Source organism: Andrena cerasifolii, chromosome 4, assembly GCF_050908995.1.
Source record: "Andrena cerasifolii isolate SP2316 chromosome 4, iyAndCera1_principal, whole genome shotgun sequence".
Classification (NCBI taxonomy): Eukaryota; Metazoa; Arthropoda; class Insecta; order Hymenoptera; family Andrenidae; genus Andrena; species Andrena cerasifolii.
In genome coordinates, this window is record NC_135121.1 from 16,380,859 (window position 1) to 16,403,737 (window position 22,879).

General features: G+C 37.2%; 1 protein-coding gene across 1 annotated transcript; it reads right to left on the reverse strand.

The window, feature by feature from the left end:
* Positions 1–18,897: 18,897 nt before the first annotated feature.
* LOC143367804 (uncharacterized) lies at positions 18,898–22,113 on the reverse strand. Its single transcript, XM_076809979.1, has 3 exons — positions 21,675–22,113; positions 20,076–20,205; positions 18,898–19,308 (listed from the first exon to the last, which is right to left on the reverse strand). Exons 1-3 carry the CDS (start codon positions 21,739–21,741, stop codon positions 19,074–19,076), a joined length of 432 nt encoding a protein of 143 aa, XP_076666094.1. The 5' UTR covers positions 21,742–22,113; the 3' UTR covers positions 18,898–19,073.
* Positions 22,114–22,879: the final 766 nt, after the last annotated feature.

Consider the following 22,879-nt stretch of genomic DNA (forward strand, 5'->3'; position numbering starts at 1 on the left):
TTTGCATTATTAATTACAATAATTGATTGTTTTCAAGAAATATGTTAAAGAAATATGTTTGATTGCACTGAAAGTCCAAATTAACATTTTTTTATGAGAGACAGACTGGCTCTGTTTCTCTCTTCCCGCTACACAGTGGGCCGGATTTAAAATTTGCCGCCTTTTGGGTCTTTTGCTTAAGATATCGGAATGAAATTTGCGCCAAAAAATAGGAAAAAATTATTCCTTTTTAATGATGTATAATTTAATATTTTTTATATTTATTTATTTATTTATTCATTTTTTTAACTTATTTATGATAATATAAATTTAATTCTGCTTGTTTGGTACCTTATTTAACGCCCTTTACAGTGGTTTAAGCAAAATGTTTGGGAAGCTTTTCGTTTCCAAGTTCTAAGGAACATTCGAATAATAAAGGAAAGTAGCAACAAATCGGTTTGTTTAAATTAAAGACCAGGCTTTTGCGATAAGCTTCCGAAACATCCTCAGTTTCGCAAATTAAAGGTTCGATGTTGCCATAAAATGCAGAAATAAGTACAAATTGTAGACTTTTATCGATGTATCGGAAATATAGTATTTTTGTGTACTATATCTTTTTCTAACAGTATATAGTACACTAGACGAAAATATAGTACAATACTATATATTATAGTACGTTTGGCAACCCTAGGGGTTAGTGACTTAAGGGGATGTTCCGGTCTAGAGCCCCAAAAAATAAGTGATATTTAGGAATTAATTAAAGGAAAACTACTGCATATAATTTAATGGAACTTTCTGCATTGTATTAAGGATGTTTTAAATTATTGAAATATATTTTTTGTTTTATAATTAGGTATTGCAGACCGCACTGGGGAGTCGTTAAAGTCGAGGCGTCAAAAAATTGATCCAAATCGGTGGGACCTGTATCTGCAAAAGTTATTATCCGATTCGACTGAAACTTTTCTTATTTTGAAGAATACATTTCTGGCTAGGGGGAAAACCAGTAAGAAATACAAAAATGACATTTTCTTAGAAAATAACGACACTTGAAGTTTGAAATCACTTTTTCCCTATAGTTTTCATCCTTTCAATGCCTTTAAAAATGACAAATTTTCAATTCGACACGCTACCACCCGTGAAGAAACCATCCCCACCACGTTACGTCTTTCTTCCAGCCACTCAACTTTTGCAAGAAATATTTCCACCCTGCACATTACGCTAATAATAATTTAATACCTCCGCGTGCCTCCCCTAGTTAATTACGCCAATGTCACGAGAGAACTCAGCGGTCGCCCTCCAGTCGCGCTTAAAAAATAAATAACAATATAACAAATAATCCTACATATTTCCTACATATATATGCCAGTGATTATCTTCCTCATATCGATCCTCATTATCGCGTCGGCGATAAAAATCTCACATTCGTATCCGCTTTTTTATCGCCGAGCTTGAATAAAACAAAAAGGACGGAGAACGCGCTTAGAATTCGTAGGGATTAGCCGGGCATGGGCAGGCTGCGCGCGGTGGAAGAGAAATGTCGCTCGAGCGGAGCCGGCAGCTGGCGCGCGCCTGCGCCCGCAAACAGGTCCCCGGTCCCGGGAAGAGACAATCACCGGGGCCATTTCGCAGATTCCTTGGTGCGCGCGTGCATACGTTGCCTCTCTCTTTTTCGAGAGACGAGCGCGATCCACGTGCCTGACCTCGATCTTCCGCGAGCTGGCGAACAAGTGACCTTCCATTACATAATACCCCGGCGTTTCCACGTGTAACGCGATCTAGTCGGATCAGGAAAACTCTCCGATCGGCTGCACCCGGAAAGGAATCCCTCGTGGAAACGATAGCCACACGTGTGCCCGCACGTATTCGGAAACCGCCGCGGACCAATTACATTTGCATATTTCTTTTGCCGATGGCACCTCGTCCATTACGTCGCACGCTAGCCCGCGCTTCGGGATAATGCCGCGGGACGTTCGCGTGTATTTTTAGAGGGACACGTACAACTGCCTTTCATGATTCGGCAGATGGATTTTCTGGGGCACCTTTTTTCTCTTTCTGAGCTTTGAACTTCGTCTCACGCGAAACGGAATACCTAATGCTGCTTGACGCTTTTATGGGGTTTTGAAGGAATGCCACTGGGTTTTACGATTGTAAGGAATTTTGTGGATTTTTTTTTCTTCGTATTTTTAAATGTACGCGTATTTTGTTTCGGGAATATTGGGGGGTGGAAATTTTTCAAAGGATCTAGAATTTTTTTATGTTGTTTTGAATTTTGTTTTACGTGAAGTGGAAGAATGTTCCTTGATGCTTTACGCGTTTTTTGAAAAAATGGGGGGATGGAAATTTTTCAAAGGATCTAGAATTTTTTATGGTGTTTTGAATTTTGTTTTACGTGAAGTGGAAGAATGTTCCTTGATGCTTTACGCGTTTTTTGAAAAAATGGGGGGATGGAAATTTTTCAAAGGATCTAGAATTTTTTTATGGTGTTTTGAATTTTGTTTTACGTGAAGTGGAAGAATGTTCCTTGATGCTTTACGCGTTTTTTGAAAAAATGGGGGGATGGAAATTTTTCAAAGGATCTAGAATTTTTTTTATGTTGTTTTGAATTTTGTTTTACGTGAAGTGGAAGAATGTTCCTTGATGCTTTACGTGTTTTTTGAAAAAATGGAATTGGGTTTTACGGTTGCAAGGAATTAGATGGATTTTTTTAATATATTTTTTTTTTTAAAGAAATGCATGTGTCTTTTGTTTTATGAAAAATTTTCAGAGGAATGCAACTACTTAGGGTTTGCGTCGAAGGAAACCATTCGTTACAGTTCTTTAGGTAATATTTGCTTTGTAACGACGTTGTACATTTTGTTTCACGTAAATGGGAATAATATTGTTTGACGCCTGCATATACTTTTAGAGCAATGCAATTAGATTTTACGATTGTGGTTTCTTTTAAAGGAGCTGGAGGTATATTTTATTTTATGAATATTAGAATAATAATACTTAACGGTTGCATAATACAGTTTGCAAATATATTCTGTTTAAAAGTTTTTTTTAATACAACCGTATGCTTTGTTTCACGGAAATTAATATTTTTGTTACTGAGGAAATAAGGGTTGTTTTATGCAAACGCTTCTGTAACTAAAAATAATTTCGCTTTGTTTCAGATATATTCACTTGGTAAAGACAGCTGGTTTAAAAGAAGGTAGAAAAAGGCAGGGAAATGTAAAAATACCCGAAACAGCAATCATTGGTCAGAAAAGTGTCCCACGCGAAAAGTCCCTAAAAGTATTAATCCTGGAACACAAATGCTCCTCAATTTTACAACTGCCATTCATTTGCTGTTGCGTAGAAATCGGATGGATGGTATTTAAGCCCTTGTTTGTTCAACAGTTTTCCCACTTTCGTTGTTCGGTTTTAAGTAGTAGTATATTTTTATTACTTTAAACAATGGGCGTAGCTGGAATTTGTAATACCAAAGTGTTTGTCCCGCATAACCCAAATAACTTTCGCAATACCACCCGTTTCATTCTACATCACTAATTATTATTTTAAGAGCGGCGCGAAAGCGAGTTTCAATCAGTGCAGTTTATTTCGAGACACTTTCTTCAGGCCGCACGAATTCCAAGAACGGCCGCATTCATTAAAGACGGCTTACGAGCCGAATGTGGGTCCTGCAATCCGTCGTTCACGTGTCTGAACTTACAAGGACGAAACTCCAGACTGGTCTGCTACTACTGATGGGATCAACTACATTGCAAGCGAACGCGAGCACTTATTGTAATCATGTTATTTGAAATATCGCTTCAACCGACGTGCTCTGGTTCGTCTCGTAATAATTGCGAAATATTTCTAACAATCGTCCAAAATCAAGATCTATTTAGAGAAATAATTTTGTAAATAAAAAAATTTTAAAAAATCTTTATTCAGGTAACTAATCTTGATATTAATAAAATCTCCCCTACTAAATTTAAAGAAACAGGTGAAGCTATATTAGAAGAACATACAAAAAAATCTGCAAAGTAATATTCCATTCTGAGGAATAATTTCGAAAATATCAATTGCGATCCTCAAATAATAGAATAATAAATTAAAGCAGTCAATAATCTAAAACGAGTACGCGAATCCGATTAAGTGCACAAACTTCCTCCAATTCATTTAATACAATATATAGAAACTTAACTTTTCACTTACAGATGATCTGTAGCAAAGTGCAAAGAGATCTCTAAACCGACGTTGTTTTCAAAACAACTATGCGGAGGCTTTCGAACAATACTTTCTATCCTTTCCAAAATTTTCCCTTTAAATTCCTCGGCGAAAGTATTCGTCGAGCGCACTGTTTCTCTGTGATTTACTTTGCTATTTAACTTTTGATTAATAGACCCCTCTGAGAACTATTAATACAATTCATACTTGCATGTAAATTGCTAAATTAACTATTAAAAATCGCTAAAATCTTTTATCATTCCCCAACGTAATAGCACCAGATAAAATCCAGGATGACAGTCAAACCCGCCCGAGTCCCACGATCTTCCAAGTTCCTTTTCCTCGAAAAGGAAAGCTCTAATAAAAAACCACGTCGCACACTTTTAATTCACAAGGGATGACCCTACTTATCCCCATCCGAACAATTTCTATTCTACAATTCTGATTTATTTTCCAACGAGCAATCACCTGCCCGCTTTCAGCCACACCCCGCATAAAAATATTCCTCGTCTTTTTTCTTCTAATTACTCGTCAATCCTAACGAAGTGACTCTATATAGTCACGCGATTGCTCCACATTGGCGAGCGCATGTCCAACTCGTCCCCATCGCTATGCGGCATACGGCAAGCGGTGGCAGTGATCGTGGCGCGGTACGAGACCGAATATCGATGATGCATACCGAAATTATGTCACCGCCGTTCTTATCTAACATCTTATCCGCAATTCGTTGCTCGCGAGGCACTTGGACTATTTATATCTCTGTTAAACTTTATGACGGGCTCGCTGCGAAGATCCGCGGGCCCGGATCGCGGACGTCCGAAAAAGTGGGGAAGAAAGTATGCCTTGACGTTTGGAGATTAATTTTAGAAAGTCACGTTAAAATTGCTTAGATATAGGTGGTTCGTGGGGTATGCGCGGGTCAACGTTCGACGGCGCAATTTTTGCGTGATTTATTTTCGCGCCCGTCGACAGGGCGGCTTTGGCAAAATTCAGCTGGCTAATCGCTTTGAGCCGGCGACTCCTCTCGGTGTTACGTACGTGTTGCGCGTCAATGATTCGAAACCGGCGCAATTACAGCGGCTCCTTAGCTCCGCGCAACGTTCAACGTAATGTTTATAATTTACGTAATTAGCTATTGCATAGTCATAATGCATTGCGACTAGGGGAAGTCGATGACTTGCGCTTTTCTATTAACAAATGAATATGTATTCGTCTTCAAGAGGCGCGTGTAGAAGGTGTCCGCAATAGTGACACATACTACTAAGAAACTGACCATCCCACGCGCAAAAGCGAGTTGAAAATATGGAATTTTTTTTTTTATTAGGCTTCGTTTTTCGGGAAATCGAGTTCGCTAAATTTTAGGTGCGCGTGGCACGGACTGATTTAGCGGGATTTAGAAGCGAGTATCGTGGAATTGCGGATGAAATATAAATCCGAATTGTAGGATGATTCCTTCTGAGGCTTTGCTCCCGAAGCAATCGATTCTTGAAGTCTATCCAGTGCGGGTGCACTTGACGACGATTCGGTTCCATCTTCGAAAGCGGTTTTCTCGAAATCGAGGCTCCGTTTGAAAAACAGTTATTCCGCAGTACCGATTTATTTTCTCAATGGTACTATATTGCTGTGTTGTCACAAATTTGCAATTTGACGCATATGCTAGTCAGACTACGTGTCCAAGAAATTTTCAAAGTCATTACGCTAGAAGACTTCACTTTCCAGTAGAAGTCTGTTTTATATTTTCGATTTATTTTTGCCTGAAGAATTTTCAAACTAGGTCTCTTCTTCCTATAAGAGAAATTTGATCCCGCACTTTCGATTTGTTTCTCTGTGAGAAATACGAGAATTTTTTCGCACTAGTTAATGCTTAAGCAGTAAGGAATGGTCAGGTCGAAAGTCGGAACGTGTGTTCCCAGAGGGTCCTGGGGCGCGCGTGGAGGAACATAGCGGAACTGGAGAGTTCGGAGGGGGAAGGGCGAACAGGAAGAAGAAAGAGGCGACTCTTATGGATTTATCTGAAAAGAGGCGAAGATGGGACGGATCGGAATTTCTCTCGGGTCTCGGGCATTGAGGGTTGTCGCCCTGAAACGGTCGGCACGTGTAACCCTCCGTCGTCCTTGAGGTCTTTTAGGTGTCTGCCAGGAACATAGGAGAATCCTACAATCCTTCCTAATTCGACAGGTAGGCTCGCCTCCTATGAGCCCTTCCAGAAGGTTCTGCTACGGGTGGATTGTGTTCGCGATAAGCGTGTCGATGAGTCATCCCCCAAAACATTTTTCAGCTAATACCAGGGTAAGGAGTTTACTCGCAGCCGTTTGCCGTTCAGTAAATGAGAATGAATTACTCACTCTGCGTACATCTTTTTCTGATTTTGATTTGTAATTAAGCATGGTTAGACGTTCATCTTGTTCTGGTCACGTCGAACCATTCCGATAGTCGAACTATTCGAATACTTTCGAATATTATTCGAATACTTTCGAATATTATTCGAATACTTTTCGAATAGGTAATATTCGAATAATTTCGAATAATATACGAATAATTTTCGAATAGGTAATATTCGAATACTTTCGAATATTATTCGAATACTTTTCGAATAGGTAATATTCGAATAATTTCGAATAATATACGAATAATTTTCGAATAGGTAATATTCGAATACTTTCAAATATTATTCGAATAATTTTCGAATAGGTAATATTCGAATACTTTCAAATATTATTCGAATAATTTTCGAATAGATAATATTTGAATACTTTCAAATATTATTCGAATAATTTTCGAATAGGTAATATTCGAATACTTTCAAATATTATTCGAATAATTTTCGAATAGGTAATATTTGAATACTTTCAAATATTATTCGAATAATTTTCGAATAGGTAATATTCGAATACTTTCAAATATTATTCGAATAATTTTCGAATAGGTAACATTCGAATAATTTCGAGTAGGTAATATTCGAATAATTTCGAATAGGTAATATTCGAATAATTTTCGAATAGGTAATATTCGAATAATTTCGAATAGGTAATATTCGAATAATCTGTGGGTAATAGTGTTGTGCTTGAAATGCTTATTCTACGATGGTTTCGTGTTGCAGCTTGTATATGTTGCCTTTTGTCCCAGATCTTGTTGAAAATTGAATAAATCCCAATACATTTTTTGTACATGTAGATAACTTCTTGATGAAATCAATGTTCCTCAAAAATTTTCCATAAATGGGAAGATAATTCTCTTACGTTAATAGATATGTAGCTTAATCTTCATATCGTGTTAAACACAAGTGAAAGAGAAAAGAAATAAACGAAAAAAGAACAAAGTGTGCTCAGTGAAAGTAATTAATTGCTGGGCTTAATGAAGAAAAGTATTAAGCAAAAATTGCAATTCTGAGACTTTGTAATATATTTACACTCATTAATATTCCAACACCACAGTATTACAGCTGGTCGTTCATTAAAAAATGATTAAAACAGAATATAGCCTTACATTATCACAGTAAAAAAAAATTACATACAATTTTTTCCAAATTTTCACTTCATCTTAAAATACGTCTCATGTAAAATGAGATGCGATTTTCGCATTACGGAAATATTGCAACGAAGCGTTCAACAACGACGGTTTAAGAATCCGCGTTTAATTTAGAAATACACAATAAGTATGAATTTTTGCAGAATGCTCGAATATCTTCGTGTAACGACGTGTAGATAATGTCATTTGAAATCTGGTTAGAAGCAAGCAATTGCAATTAGGAGAAAATCGTAAACGATTTGGTACAGTAGAATATTCAATGAATTGCAGTACGAAACGATTAATGAATATTTTCAGTAATTATTTAAATACATAAGTATGTAAGTACTGTGACGTTCGAATATCAATACCTAAGTACAAATGAATTGAAAATCCTTGTACAGATAGAAATTGCAAATGGAATAATATTATCCTTCATTGTAACAGATAAGTAGTCTTGATAAAAATTTGTAAAAAAAAAATAACTTCTGCAACAACTAAATAAAAAGTAGAGCCAATTAACAGCTAACAAGCATCCCTCAAATTTTTCGATGTCCACAGTAATTGAAAATTTTCAAAGTTCAACGAAAAGAGGAATGTCACAAATCACGAGTGAGAAATACACATCGTGATATCGCAATGCTCATCACTCAATCCGCTTTCTCGATGAAATTGATAAGTTATCATTATTTTTCCCTCCGACAATCGCAATATCATGTAATTGATAATGACTGTGCTTTTTACTGCCGTCCCTAACGCTATCGCGCGCTTCGAATTACAATTTCCCACCAGAAAGAAATAGCTTCGGATTATTTCTCCTTTCTGGCATTTCGTATTTGCACGCCAACGATAACAGAAGCGACTCTAATAAATGTACATATTCTACCACTCGCGCGATTACTTAATCTTATTAAAATATGATTACACAATCATTTGCACATAGGATTATTTATATAAATTATTCGTGCGATTAAATATCTACGTTTAAGCTACGTGAATTATCAGAGCGTGTTCGAACAGATCTAAAAATATCACTTCGAAAATTCGAAGCATCGTAAACACTGTGCGCAATAAAAATCAAGCATCGTTGTATCGTCGCGTTTGCGCGGGCAGGATCGAAGTGAGTAGTAAATCCGGTCCGCTGCGACAGAGGAGCGATTCCTTTCTTTTCCAACCGAAATTCCAAGCATCGCGGAAACTGGAATATATTCTTCGCCGCGGGTAAAAGGAAGAAAAAGAGCCTGATATGTAAATCAATAGCTTGGCATTGATTCCTCAGGGGTCGGAGAAAGGCGATCGCCTATACGTATATCCTGGGATGAAAAATAACCGCGACGATGGGAATTGAAGTTTCCAGTATTGGCGCGTCGACGAGAAGAATCTTCCGGCGCTGAATTTGCTCGTTGCAAATAAACAGCCGCTCTCGTGTTTTTTAATTATCGAGGTCGGTAAGCAAGGTCCTTAAGACTTCAAGAAGCTCGCGAAGCTCTAAGTCTCTCGAGCCCTCGGACTTAACGATCCCTCTGGATGCGAGACGTCGTTCGATTTTCCCCTGCAGCCAGTAGTTCCATTAGAGGCGCCAGATAATTACCGCAGGCTCGTTAGAACGGGGACATTTGAGACTACGACAAACACTTTTCCGCGTGATTTCCGCGCGGCAGTCCGATTCGAGGAGCACACGTCTTGTGCAACATTTTTTCTCACTGCGTATATCCTACGTATGTTTACATTCTGAAGAGCCACGTGCCAACTTGTCCAGCAAGGTGAACTATGTATCTTTCAACGCGAAACGTGTCTTATTAATCATTCAACCGCGCACTGGGCACACCGATTCAGGAATCGGCGGGCAAACATCGGGGGCACCTTCTATTCACCTTAAGGGGTTATGCCTACCTGCAAGGTCTGAAGACACAAGTATTTTCGGGATTTTTTTTACAACACTCGAAGGCTTTTTTTGTAAATAAACCTTCGTGTGTTCGAAAGTGTACATGTTAAAGTACTTGTGGTAATTTTTGCGATGGAAAATATGCATGAATAAAATAAAAATATTAGCGATCTCTTGGTAGCGATTTTTTTTGTCAGTAGTTTGCGGTGGACATTATAATTCTGACCTGGTTCATGTGAAATGAAAAATTCGCGGGAATTTAGTTGGTATAGTGGATTATCTTGTTCTTAGTCGTTTATTAACCCAAGATATTAATTTGCTACAAAATGGCAACTTCTCGTAGCAAAAGTATCGATTTTCACCACAGAATCGCGATCATGTTTCATCATTTTCCAGCTGTGAAATAACAACTACCCGACGGAAATGGAAAACCCACGATTAAGGACAAGGTAATCTAGTATACTGACTAAATTTGGGAGAATTTTTTATTTCTGATGAACCAGGTCGTAGGTATAGTGATTACCGTGATAAAAAAAGCGCTGTCGGGAGATCGCTTATAATTCCATTATTTATTTAGTTATCGCATTGCAAAAAAAAAATACAAGAACTTTAAAATATATACTTTCGAATATACTACCGTTAATTTAAAAAAAGTCTTCAAATTGAAGAAAAAAAAACCTGAATATACTTGCGTTTTCAGACCTTGCAGGTAGGCATAACCCCTTAAGGGTACCAGCCAGTCGTTCCTGTTTAATTTGAAGCATTTCTGCTTCAATTAATTATCAAGGAACCAATCGAAACTGAGACTTGTTCATTGGCGTGAAGTTTATTAACATCGTAAGCTTTAAAAAACTTGTTTGTTTAATCAAGAATATGCATTATATATGACGCTACAGATGGATCGTTAATGAGGCTTTTTAAGAAAAGTTTCTTCTGTTTTGCAGTGATAACTCAAAAACGGAGGTTCCAATCGATTAAAAAAAAATTGAGCATCTTCACAAAGTGTGTAGTTTCGGACCAGAACTAAATTAAATTTAATGAAAACTCTTATTCTTTATGAAAATAAATTACAACCTCATACATGAGGTTTTACCACCCCCCAAGCCCCAAAGATGAGGTCTTAGTTTGTTTTCATAAAGAATAAGGGTTTTCGTTAACTTTAATTTTAGGTCTGGTCCGAAACTACACGTTTTGTGAAGATGCTCGAGTTTGTTTTGGATCGATTGGAATCTCCGTTTTTGAGTTATCACGCTTGCAAAGGGAACTTTAAATTTCAACATTTTACAATAAACATTTTCAATATTAACCTCCTTAACTATCACTGTTGTTTTTTGTTTGATATCTACGAGGGTGGACAATGAAAAAGGGGTTTCATTGTTAATTAAAAAAAAACTGATTGTCAGGTAATAGAAACGAGATTTTCGTACAATAAAAGTCCTTGCTTATGTCAATTGGCTGTATAGTTTTCTCTGTAGACTGTCGACGCGGTTGAAAAATGTAATTCTGAGAAAAGCGCGTTCAAAGTTCCGCTCGGTTCAGTTGCGCCCTTGACACCGCTTCACGGGAAATACTATATCTCCGTCAATTTTGCGAATTTCTTCATAAAATTTGGAGTGAGCATTCTTGAAACGCGCGTCTTTCAGAAAATGTGAAAAAGAAAAAAATCGATTTCTCCGATTCTTTACAGTGGGGTCCCCCCTTAAGGGGAGGTTCCGGTCTAAAAATCGATTTTTTTTTATTACATTTTTTTAATGTTCAGCCTTTTAGGAATACGTGTTTAAAAGAATTTTTTGATATTCGTAAAATTCCCGAAGTTATAGGCATTTGAGTAGCGGCAAATGCATGGGCAACACCCGGCGACTCGGTACTCACGTAAAACTTTAAACGCGTTTTTCTCGAAACAGTGTTCTCCAAATCAGTGGGACCTGTATCTCCAAAAGTTATTATCCGATTCGATTGAAACTTGTTTTATTTCGTAGAATATACTTCTGGCTCGTGGACAGACCAGTAAAATAGAAGAAAAATGAAAATTTGTAATTTTTAAAGGCGTTGAAAGATGAAAACTATAGGAAAAAAGTGATTTCAAACTTCAAGTGTCGTTATTTTCTAAGAAATCTCATTTTTGTAATTTTTTCTGGTATCTCCCCTAGCCAGAAATATATTCTTCAAAATAAAAAAAGTTTCAGTCAAATCGGATAATAACTTTTGCAGATACAGGTCCCACCGATTTGGATCAAGTTTTTGACGCCTTGCCTTTAACGACTCCCCAGTGCCGTCTACAGTGCTTAATTATAAAACAAAAAATATATTTCGGTGGCTTAAGAGATCCTTAATACAATGCAAAAAGTCCCATTAAATTATATACAGTAGTTTTCCTTTAATTAATTCCTAAATATCACCTATTTTTTGGGGCTCTAGACCGGAACATCCCCTTAAGTCTTTTCCACACTTGCCGTTCTGCAAACACTCGCACACTTCCCACTTCCTTTTATCATTTCCAAATTATTTCTGTCTTTAATGCTGAAATATTAATATCGAATCACAGAAGTGTCCCACGTGAACAGACATTCACTCGATATACACGGTGTACATTTTAATTAGGTACCGAATGAATATATCGAAGAGGTCAAACGGTTGTTCCGAATGACCCTCGCGATATAATTTCAGCACTCCAAAAAAGTGGGCCTCATTTGGTTTATCGACACGTGCGATGTTAATCTGTCAAGAGAGCCATCTATCGCAAATACGTTACGCGCAGTGGCGAACATGACGTAATTTCGTTCATTCGTATCCCAGAGTAATTTCTTCTTACGACATAAAACCCTAGCTAGCCTAAAGAAGTATTAACATTTAATAAGCCCCACTCGACTGTACCGGGTGTCCTAAAATTATGAAGCGAGCCGAAACACGCTAGCTCCTCGCAGTGTAAGAAATCGAATAGTCCGTTACCGTTTTGCAATGCGTAGCTTCGTTTACAAGACAGAGCCAGCTGATATTTGGAAGCTCCACTTCCGATGCGGGCTATTTGAATGCCAGCAGCAGTTGCACTCACGCAAACGGATGCACATTCGCAATTATCGTGCTGTCACTAGTTTTCACGACCCTCGCCCGTGCATCGAGGAATATTAACGAAAGCGAGTTTTATGTAACTATCGCATCACTCGAATTGCCGGCTTTATCTGGATTTAACAAAAAAAATCGGCGCGAGCAATAACATTGGACAGAGCATTCCTTCCGCTATCGCGGCCCGAATAATACTGAACACTCGAGGCTAGGCTCGACAAGGGTATCAGTGTTTATCCTGAAATTCGGAATACACAAAAACTGCGGGGTAGGTAGGTAGGAAAGGTGGGGAGCTCGGCCAGTGGCAGAAGTGTATGAACAATAACACGGCCACTCGCGAGCAGGATCTATGACGGGGTAAGGACAAGGAAATCTTAAGGGGACCAGGCAGTCGAAAAATCGATTTTCTTATTGCATCTTCCCAAAGCACTATCTTCTCTCAATAGAATGCCGCTTGATTTATAGTAAAATTCGCAAAATTGTAGATTTCACAGCTGAAAACGTCAAGCGGCAACATATAGCGTCGCCTTTGCCCAGAAACTTTAAACGCGTTTTTCTCGAATATTTTTTCCTCTTCGTTTTTTCCCTGATTGCGAGCGAATTCAGGTTCAAATCGACTTGGAAAAATTACAGGATGCGTAGAACATGTGTCATTTCGGCGCAAACCTCTGATATGGTCCGTAGAAATTCGAGACTTTCGTAAAAAAATTAAGAAGTCAGCGAATTTTGGTAGCGCAACATCATTGTTTGTGCGCTACCAAAATCCGGTGACTTCTGAAGGCCAATTTTAAAATGCCCATATTTTTGACAATTAGACCATGAAGGGGAGGGATAGAACTATATTCTGTTTTTTTCAGATTTTTAAAATCGTTGTTAAAAAAACTGCATTTATTTAAAATAATTGCACAAAAATGGTTAAAAAATTTGTTTCTGAAACTGAAATAATTTTTTCTTCAAACTTCAATGTGTTTTCTACAAATCGCCGTGAACCTCATCTCCATCCGTTTACTACTTCCATAGTTATAATTTATTGAAAAAAAGTTAGCGCTTACGTTCAAACAGCTGTAAAATCGACATTTTTCAAAATTGTCAAAAATCCTTCGAGATATGTTTATATATCCCTAAAGACTACGACGTATTCAAATTTCAGCCACTTCCGAAATGTTACTCCAAAAAGTGTCCGATTTCGCGTGGAATGTCCTGTTTGCTTACTTTGTATTCGTCGACGTTGTCGCGCTGGCCAATAGCGACAATACGTGTACCCTACAGGGACCTATAGGGACAGGCCACTCTCGCCGACTTCTTTTCATCGGAGGACAGTAGATTTCGTTGCGATCTTCGCGTTTGAAAAGCGCGCGCTAGGAACCCGGCGCGCAAACATTAATCGATTGTGTGTTTTGAAAACGAAGCAGCAGATTGAGAAGTGGTGAAGGATTATTCGATTACTTTTGGCAATTTCGATTACTTTTTGCTCTATAATTTTGCACACCCTGAACAGTTTTGAAGATGGGTCAAAATAGACCCTGTGTCCGCCAGGGTTAAAGATGAGAAAGGATCATAGAAATATAAATTCAAAAACCTTTCCTTTCCAAAATGCCTGTAGACATATTTCCTGTATAGTAGAACGTTATAAGAATATATCACTAAAAAAATTGATGAAGTTCTAAGGTTCGGAAACTGGTCATTTGCTTTCGAGATACTTGTTTTTAAAAAATTGGTTTGTACGCGTAGAGCGTTGACTCCTAAATCTGGAGGTCGTTATTGACTATCGATCGATGGATGGAAGCTTAAGTCTTAATCCCTGCGATATATACACGCCTGAGAAATAAGAAAAACCTTGGTTTTTTTATTTCAGGCAAGAATTTGTGCCACCATTACAATCGCAAATTTGCAAATTTGCAAATTTGCAAATTTCCTATATCTCCATTTCTAACGAACACTTTGTAACGAAAAAATTAATAATTATTGTTTGAATGTCAACTAAAATACCCTGAAAGTTTGGAGAAGATCCGTTCAACAGTTTCTCAGAAAAAAATTCCCAAGAATCACCTTATTTCCAGCGTCCTAAATAGGGTCTTCCCCCTTAAGAAACTGTAAAAAATTGATTTTCGGAAAAATCTCCACTAGATTACCCTCGCGGTAAGGTCAGACTTGCCTCGTTTCTGAAACAGAAAACACAGAGAATATAGATCGTGAGCGTTCCCAAAATTCATCGCGACACCTGCGCGTAACGTCGACTTTGAACGTGGAAGGCGCATCTTCCTTCCTGTACGAGTGACTTTTACCTGGAAACGGAGAATCGACCGTTTGGATGGTTCTGTCTGATTCAGCCTCGGCCCTCCTGTTCGCTCTCGCAGAAGTGGGGGTGCACGTGGGTTTCGCAGGGCCACCCATTCGGCCCCCTCGACACGTGCACGACCTTGACTTTGACCTCCACCGTGCGAACACCTAGTCACCTACCCCTGAGCCGGAGGGTCGACGCATCGGCCTCCAAAAGTGTCGTCTTCTTTTTCTCTGTCATCGCGTTCCTCCTTTTTCGAAGAAGGTGGGGCCACCTCGCGAGGACTCCGAAGTCGAAGGCGAACGCGAAACGAAACGGGGCGACAATCTTAAGGCATTATTACGAAATAACAATATTATAAGAAATTATTACGCGGCCGAGTGATCCCAGTGGATCAGTAGTCTTGATAACTTATTTCGTACTTATTACGTTAGTGCTCGCGAACGGGAAAGAGGAGGGCAATAATCATTACAAGTAATATTGTTCGATGCAGTGTATTACTTGTTAAAGCTTATACCGATTAGTTATATTATTTTTGGGGATTGATTGGATTTACTATTCTTTTCAGACGATCACTATTCCCTGATATTCAAGAGTCTTAAGGGGTCATGCTCAGTCAGGAGGCCGGAAAAAGGGTGGTCGTTTAATATTTTTCAAATTAGCCAGTAAAATGATTAATTCATCATTGATTACAGCATCGGTACGGGATTATCGTTTTCTTTTACAGAATCATGGGTGATCGAGCACGAACGAATTTGAAAGAATTTGCAACAATTTCGCCGAATACGCTCACGTGCAATTGAATGCGTATTCAGCCATTTCGAACGTGCATTTTTAATACAATGTTCAGTGAGAGTTATCGAGCGATTTCGCGAGCATGAAAGGAAACTGTGTCATTAATGCCATTATGCTTCCGACGACTGCGGTCTCGTAATAACGGCCCGCTTCCATGCGCACAGCTATTGATCACTTAATAGCAATAAAATGCACAGTTATCGTTTAAATTGCCAGTTTCGAAACGAGTCACAATAAGTTACCGTTGACAAGAGCGTGCAGATATTTCCGTTTAATAATTAAGAACGGCGAAAGAAAGATGTGACCTCGAGGGTCGTCGGACTTATCTCTCATCCAACTTGCAATTGTTTCAATTCAGTATTCTCCGCTGAAGTCCTCTGTTCCTTCAATTAGATGTATCTTTCCGAATTGAAAATTAAACGTCATTGAACTATACTCTCGTGTCTAATCTCCCTGTCGTATCAGAAGGACCCCGTCTCACGCATGTAGAATGAGCTCATTGCCTCCGAGGGAGCGTTGCTTGGGGTGTAGTTAGTGTTCCTAATTTCTCGATATTTTTTGTCTCTCGAGAAATCAGAAATGAGATCATATTTCGTGAGAATTCTCGAGAATTCTCTGGAAATTGAAAAAAAAATATTGCAAAAATTATATTTTTGGAATAATGTTGATAATAGAGAGAAACAAAAGGTAGATTTACGCGAGTTTACTTTGGTAAGCACTGCTTTATCGAGCACGTGTCGAGACTAATTGGTCTAGATAATTGAATGACGTATTCGTCACAGATTCACTGACCCATTTTCTTTGACTGCAGAAAATGGCACGATTCACTACAGTCATTAACTCGTTTACCAATTATCACGGGAGTGCAAGCGTGTAAACAATTTTAAATTAGTTTCCGCAACTGCGTTTAATGATATTTCTAATTTAATATCGTACACTGGGGCCATTTTTTCCACCAATGATTTGGACAGTTTTCTGGATTTAAGGGGAGGTTCCGGTCTAGAGCCCCCAAAAATAGGTGATCTTTAGGAATTGATTAAAGGAAAACTACTATATATAATTTAATCGGACGTTTTGCATTGTATTAAGAATGTCTTAAATTATAGAAATATATTTTTTGTTTTATAATTAATCATTGCAGACGGCACTGGGAAGTCATTAAAGTCAAGGCGTCAAAAAATTCATCCAAATCGGTGGGACCTGTATCCCCAAAAAGTTATTATCCGATTCGACTGAAACTTTTTTTATTTTGAAGAATATACTTCTGGCTAGAGGAGATACCAGAAAAGAATGCAAAAATGACATTTTTTAAGAAAATAACAACACTTGAAGTTTGAAATCACTTTTTTCCTATAGTTTTCATCTTTCAACGCCTTTAAAAATTACAAATTTTATTTTTCCTTTTATTTTACTGGTCTGTCCACGAGCCAGAAGTATATTCTACGAAATAAAATAAGTTTCAATCGAATCGGATAATAACTTTTGGAGATACAGGTCCCACTGATTTGGAGAACACTGTTTCGAGAAAAACGCGTTTAAAGTTTTACGTGAGTGCCGAGTGGCCGGGTGTTGCTCATGCATTTGCCGCTACTCAAATGCCTATAACTTCGGGAATTTTACGAATATCAAAAAATTCTTTTAAACACGTATTCCTAAAAGGCTGAACATTAAAAAAATGTAATAAAAAAAAATCAATTTTTAGACCGGAACCTCCCCTTAATGAATACTTTGTCTTACTCGCGTAATTCGAATCAACGAAGTTTTTGCCGTTTGTTCCAGTGCTTTTAATTTCGAGAGAATTAAAGATCGAAATTTATTGTTTCAAAAGTAATAAGCCTGAGAGGAAATTTGGGAAATATTTGGAAATCATTTAAAATCGCGACCCACGCGCTTTCTTGCATCTCTATAAAAAATATTCAGGTGCTTTGGTGTTCGCGATTTACTGTGAACGTGGCAAGTAGTAGCATTTTATAAAATATGCGCGCGAAATTTGATACTAATTTTATATTTTGGAGCGATAACTGATAAATCGTATAATCGTGTTTTTAGTCCTGAATATTTTTCTTTTATGAAAGATACGATATTACTTTGCAAAGAGAAGATAAGTTATTATAAAACACATAAAAGTCATCTTTTTATTGAGACACTGAAAAGAAGAGTTTGCAATTTTTTTTAACTATCCTAGTTTATATCCACCAGCAGATAGTAAACGTAAACAAATATTCACATTGCAGCTTGTCGGGGGTGGTTACAATACGAACAAAAAATTGTTTTATACATTTTAAATACTTTGTGAGTATAAAAAGAATTCTTACAACTCAAATGAGCCCAGTGTACACTTCACGTGTCGATTCACCTAAGCGATAACGAGGTCTCCAATGCGTCCGATGAAACACAAGATGTTAAGTGTCGATGAAATTCTGCGTGGATAATGATTGGATTCAACTTTCGGGATTCAAGTTTCCCACTTCCCCATCCTCTGCTCGCGCATGCGCATGAAAGACTTCGGTATTGCTCGGCATACCTGTACCTTATTTAAGTCAACCCTTATGCGGAATTTGAAAGTACACGAATAGATAAATTTTGGTCAAAATGGCTTCAATATCATATATTACCGGAATATCACCACTATACTGCTGACCCCATAAACCGTGCATTGGAGGAGGTCAATCAGTGCCTCGCGGATATAGATTTGTTCTCTGTATCTCAAAATTAATTTCGGAATCAATTGTTTGACCAACTCTTAGTATAATGTTTCAACCTCGCTGTAGCGTTTTATTGTTTTGTAGTACGCGGACGGTTTAATCTTACTTGTATTTACCTGTATATTATGTCCTCTAAAGGGTTTTTCCCGTATATAATAATAATAATAATAATAATAATAATAATAATAATAATAATAATAATAATAATAATAATAATAATAATAATAATAATAATAGTAATAATATTTACTCGAAACGAGCATGCAAAAATAAAACTCAGTTCCTTTAATTATTACGGTTTAATATTTTACGAACTTGGTGGAATTATAAAAATTAAAAAATTAAACAAATTAGAAAACAAGATTATTATTATTATTATTATTATTATTATTATTATTATTATTATTACTATTATTATTATTATTATTATTATTATTATTATTATTATTATTATTATTATTATTATTATTATTTATTATTGGCGGTTATTAGTTACTTAAAGATACGAAGGAGTTTCAGTCCAAATAGTGCATTAGCAAATGAGAAATGAGGATTTGCGACCTGATTTTGGGTCACCCAATTTCCGTACAAGGGTTGAGAAAAGAAAAAGAATGAAAGATTGCAAGCCTGGTGGATATTTGTTACGTTATCGTCGAATTAGATATCAGAGTTTAATTTTAAGCGAGAAGCTTCTCAGTAACGATCGATAGTCGTCGCTGCAGCAACAGGTGGCGATCAGTTTGTGCTCCCTGCAATTGTTCGCGTGAAGGAACCTGCAATCTGCCAATTTGCACTGGTAGGGCAGAGCGTGCGTGTAAGGGTCGGTGCAGCAGCACGCGTCGTGCAGCAATTTTTCTCCGCAATAGGGATAGACCGAGCTGTCGCACAAAGGGCACCTCCTAAAAGAGAAGATCGTAATCAAATGGGACGTCGACGCACAGTAACGGATTATTTATTTGGAATCGATTAAGCGCGTGCGGCAAATAAATGTGGTTATCATTCCTCGCACCGTTACATCCACAACTGGGCAAGATAAATTCAATCGCATTGGCGAAAGATATTTTAATTCAATGAAACTTTGTACCCATTCAATAAAAAAAAAAAAGAATAAAATAAAAAAACCAAACTCTGTACCATTATCGATGTAACACTTTGCCAGAGTGTTAATGCGATTATGTTTATTATTTTTCACTCTTCAACGTGCACTCAGACTCTTACTTTTTGCAATTACTTTTAAAGACCAACTTTTTCCAGAATGAGATTTTGGTCTCGGGCAAATGCCAAGTGCGTTATCTTTTAGTGGTGAAATTTATCGGAAATTAAGAAACGTGGGCGTGGTCAGTTTTATTAACAAGCCAACGACATGTTAGAGATTATATGCTTTGTTAAAGAGAATTACGTATACCCAGTGGCAAGAGAAAACTATGCATACATCTTAATATCTTCGTTTTTACCAACAGCAAGTTAAAAGGAGGCAATTTAATTTTGTGAAAATATATATTTATCAAAAATGACAAGTAGCCCTGATTCTGATGGACATGCATATATTTGAATTTAGGAATTTATATAAAAAATTATTGTTGGTTAAAACGCTTAAAGCCAAAGGCCTGAGGTGTACGGATACCTTTTTTTGTCGCTATTCATAGTTCTAGGATAAAGAGCTTACCTATTTGCCGGTGGCCTGTAAGCATTGTCAGTGGGGAAATTGTAGTTCCTATTATCCACTGGCACTTGAGCAAGTAGCCCTGCTTGTTTGGCCCCTTCTGCTTGTTTACTTGCTATGCCACTCTGCGCGCCTGGTCCACATCAAACAAGGGGCATGATGCCCGTTAAATATTTTCGTTTCATCAGAAAGTGTTAAAGTATTGCAATGTTCATATTCGGCACATTTCAAGCTTAAGTTTATTCAACTGTTTAAAAATGTTATGAAAGCGAAAGAAAATAGCTGTGCATAATAAATTATCAACCTTTAAGAAAAAGTCGTAGCTATATCTTCAAGTTTGCCTTAAAAAAAATGAAATGAATATTTTTTAACATCTTCCAAGTGGAAGTTAAATGATGAAAATTCTTTATGTTTATGCTTCATTTACTTAAAGAATTGTAATATCATTATACTCGAATTGGAATTTTCACAAAAGAAAGCTAGGTATGAAATAATCACAGAAGAAGTAGAATTAGTAAACCAAAATGAAGCGACAAAGTTACAGGGTGCATTAAAAATTGCACACCAAACAAAATTTTAAGGGCCTTTCACACAAGACACTTTTGTCACTGGCAGCTGATATTTCATATCTTTTTTCTACCTGAGTTTCCTGCATTTTTCTATAATTGTTAACACTTATACGGAATTTGTGAAGTTACACGAGTAAGTAAATTTGTGTGAAATTGGCCCAGTATCATATTTACAAGAAACGAGCCTACAAAAATAAAACTCACAGGGGAAGATCCCGAAAATTCAAAAAATTCTCAAACTCTGTGAATACGTAGGGGATTTCCTTCTGATTCCAACGCAACTTTTCTTTGCTGCCCAAATTCACACGAAGGGGGTGAAATTAACCCTTGAAAATTTGGCTATTTTCCGATTTTCTGTTATAACTCGCGGACGGTAAGAGATAGAAAGAAAGTTTCAAGACAAAAGTTACTTCTTTTAATTAAATCTATCATTTGGTAAAAAAATATTTTACAATTCACTAGTCATAACACAAAATCGGAAAATAACCAGATTTTCAGGAGTCAATTACACCCCCTTAATGTAAATTTGGGCAGCAAACAAAGACTGCGTTATAATCAGAAGGAAATTCCCTACATATTCACAAAGTTTCAGAATTTTGTAAATTTCCGGATTCGGGATGTTCCCGTGTCAGTTCGTTTAATGATTAAGAACTTATTAAATTGCTACTATAAAAAAATGAAACAAATAAAATTTAAGAAAATATTTATTATAAATGGTTATTAGTTATTTAAAGATACGAAGGAGTTCCACTCCAAATACTACATTAGTAAAGGAGCCTCGATTTTGAGTAAAAATGACCCAATTTCCGTACAAGAATTAAACCAGTATTGCCTCTGAAAAATGACTATACCCAAAATATCAACAATCAGCAGTAAAAATCCTTGACTGACAAACATGAATTACCAAAGCTGCAGAATCTCTTCAAAATTGATTTCCACACTTAATTACGGTGCAGTAAATCACCGAAGGGGTGCAAGTTCCACGGCGAGCGAAACATTAACCGAATAAAGAAATTGCATTTACTGTACTCACTCGGTTCAGTGGCGTAGGAGGCATGCAAAAGCACAGTCGCGCAGAGTATCAGCGCGTGAACGGACATCTTTCCAATTGAATTTAACGCGGAGATCTGCCAGCACTACTGAACACCGACGGACTTCCCGAAGGACCGATGCTCCTACGCGGCTTTTACTTCGATTTCTTTTTGAAACCTACGCAACCTTTTATCCACGGACACGCAGCGCGGTCTTCTTACGGGAGTATCGTAAGTGGTCGACGTACCCGTTACTCGTAACTGGCTCAGATCTTCCTCTCTTCCTAAGTGCCCGTGTATCCGAGAGGCGAGAGAACAGGATGGGGTACCGACGAGGTGACTATGTAAATTGTAAAGCGCCACGCGACAATTTCAGAGATAAGAGTGTTTGAACAATTTCTGTTCTTCCCTCTCGAACCATGAAAAATACTCGGTTTAACCAATCCTCCCAGGAAAATAATATCAGGGGGAAGAAGAACTTTGTACGTGTATCTTTTTCAGTTTTTTTTCTTCGGAATTGGTTTACTACTTCTCGTGGATACACCTGCTGGAGTATTTGAGGTAGATTTCGATGGAGCAGGAGATAAATATCGATACGATAAATTGTTGAAGGGATTTTACTGTAATATAAAAAAAAAATAATTTGTTTCAATGCAAATTTATAAAAAATTAATCCTCACACCATTCTGTAAAAAATAGTTACCATTATCATATCGATATGATAAATTGTTGAAGGGATTTTACTGTGACATAAAAAAAAATAATTTGTTTCAATGAAAATTTATAAAAAATTAATCCTCACACCATTCTGTAAAAAATAGTTACCATTATCATATCGATATGATAAATTGTTGAAGGGATTTTACTGTGACATAAAAACAAATAATTTGTTTCAATGAAAATTTATAAAAAATTAATCCTCACACCATTCTGTAAAAAATAGTTACCATTATCAATCTCCCTACTTGAGTTACTGTTTCCATGTTCGGTTAATGTTTTCATTAAAATTTCTTAGTAAGTGACTAAAAGAAGGAGAATTAATTTTCTCACAGCTGAAAAAAATTTTAAAGCTGCTATACTGTGAAACTAGAAAACCCGGGTGTAGGTATCGGGTTTTACAATCTGACCACAGATTTATCGATGCACTTGTCATTTTTTGTAACCGTCGTTCGGCCAACAATATTTATTTTGACGAATATTTATTTTG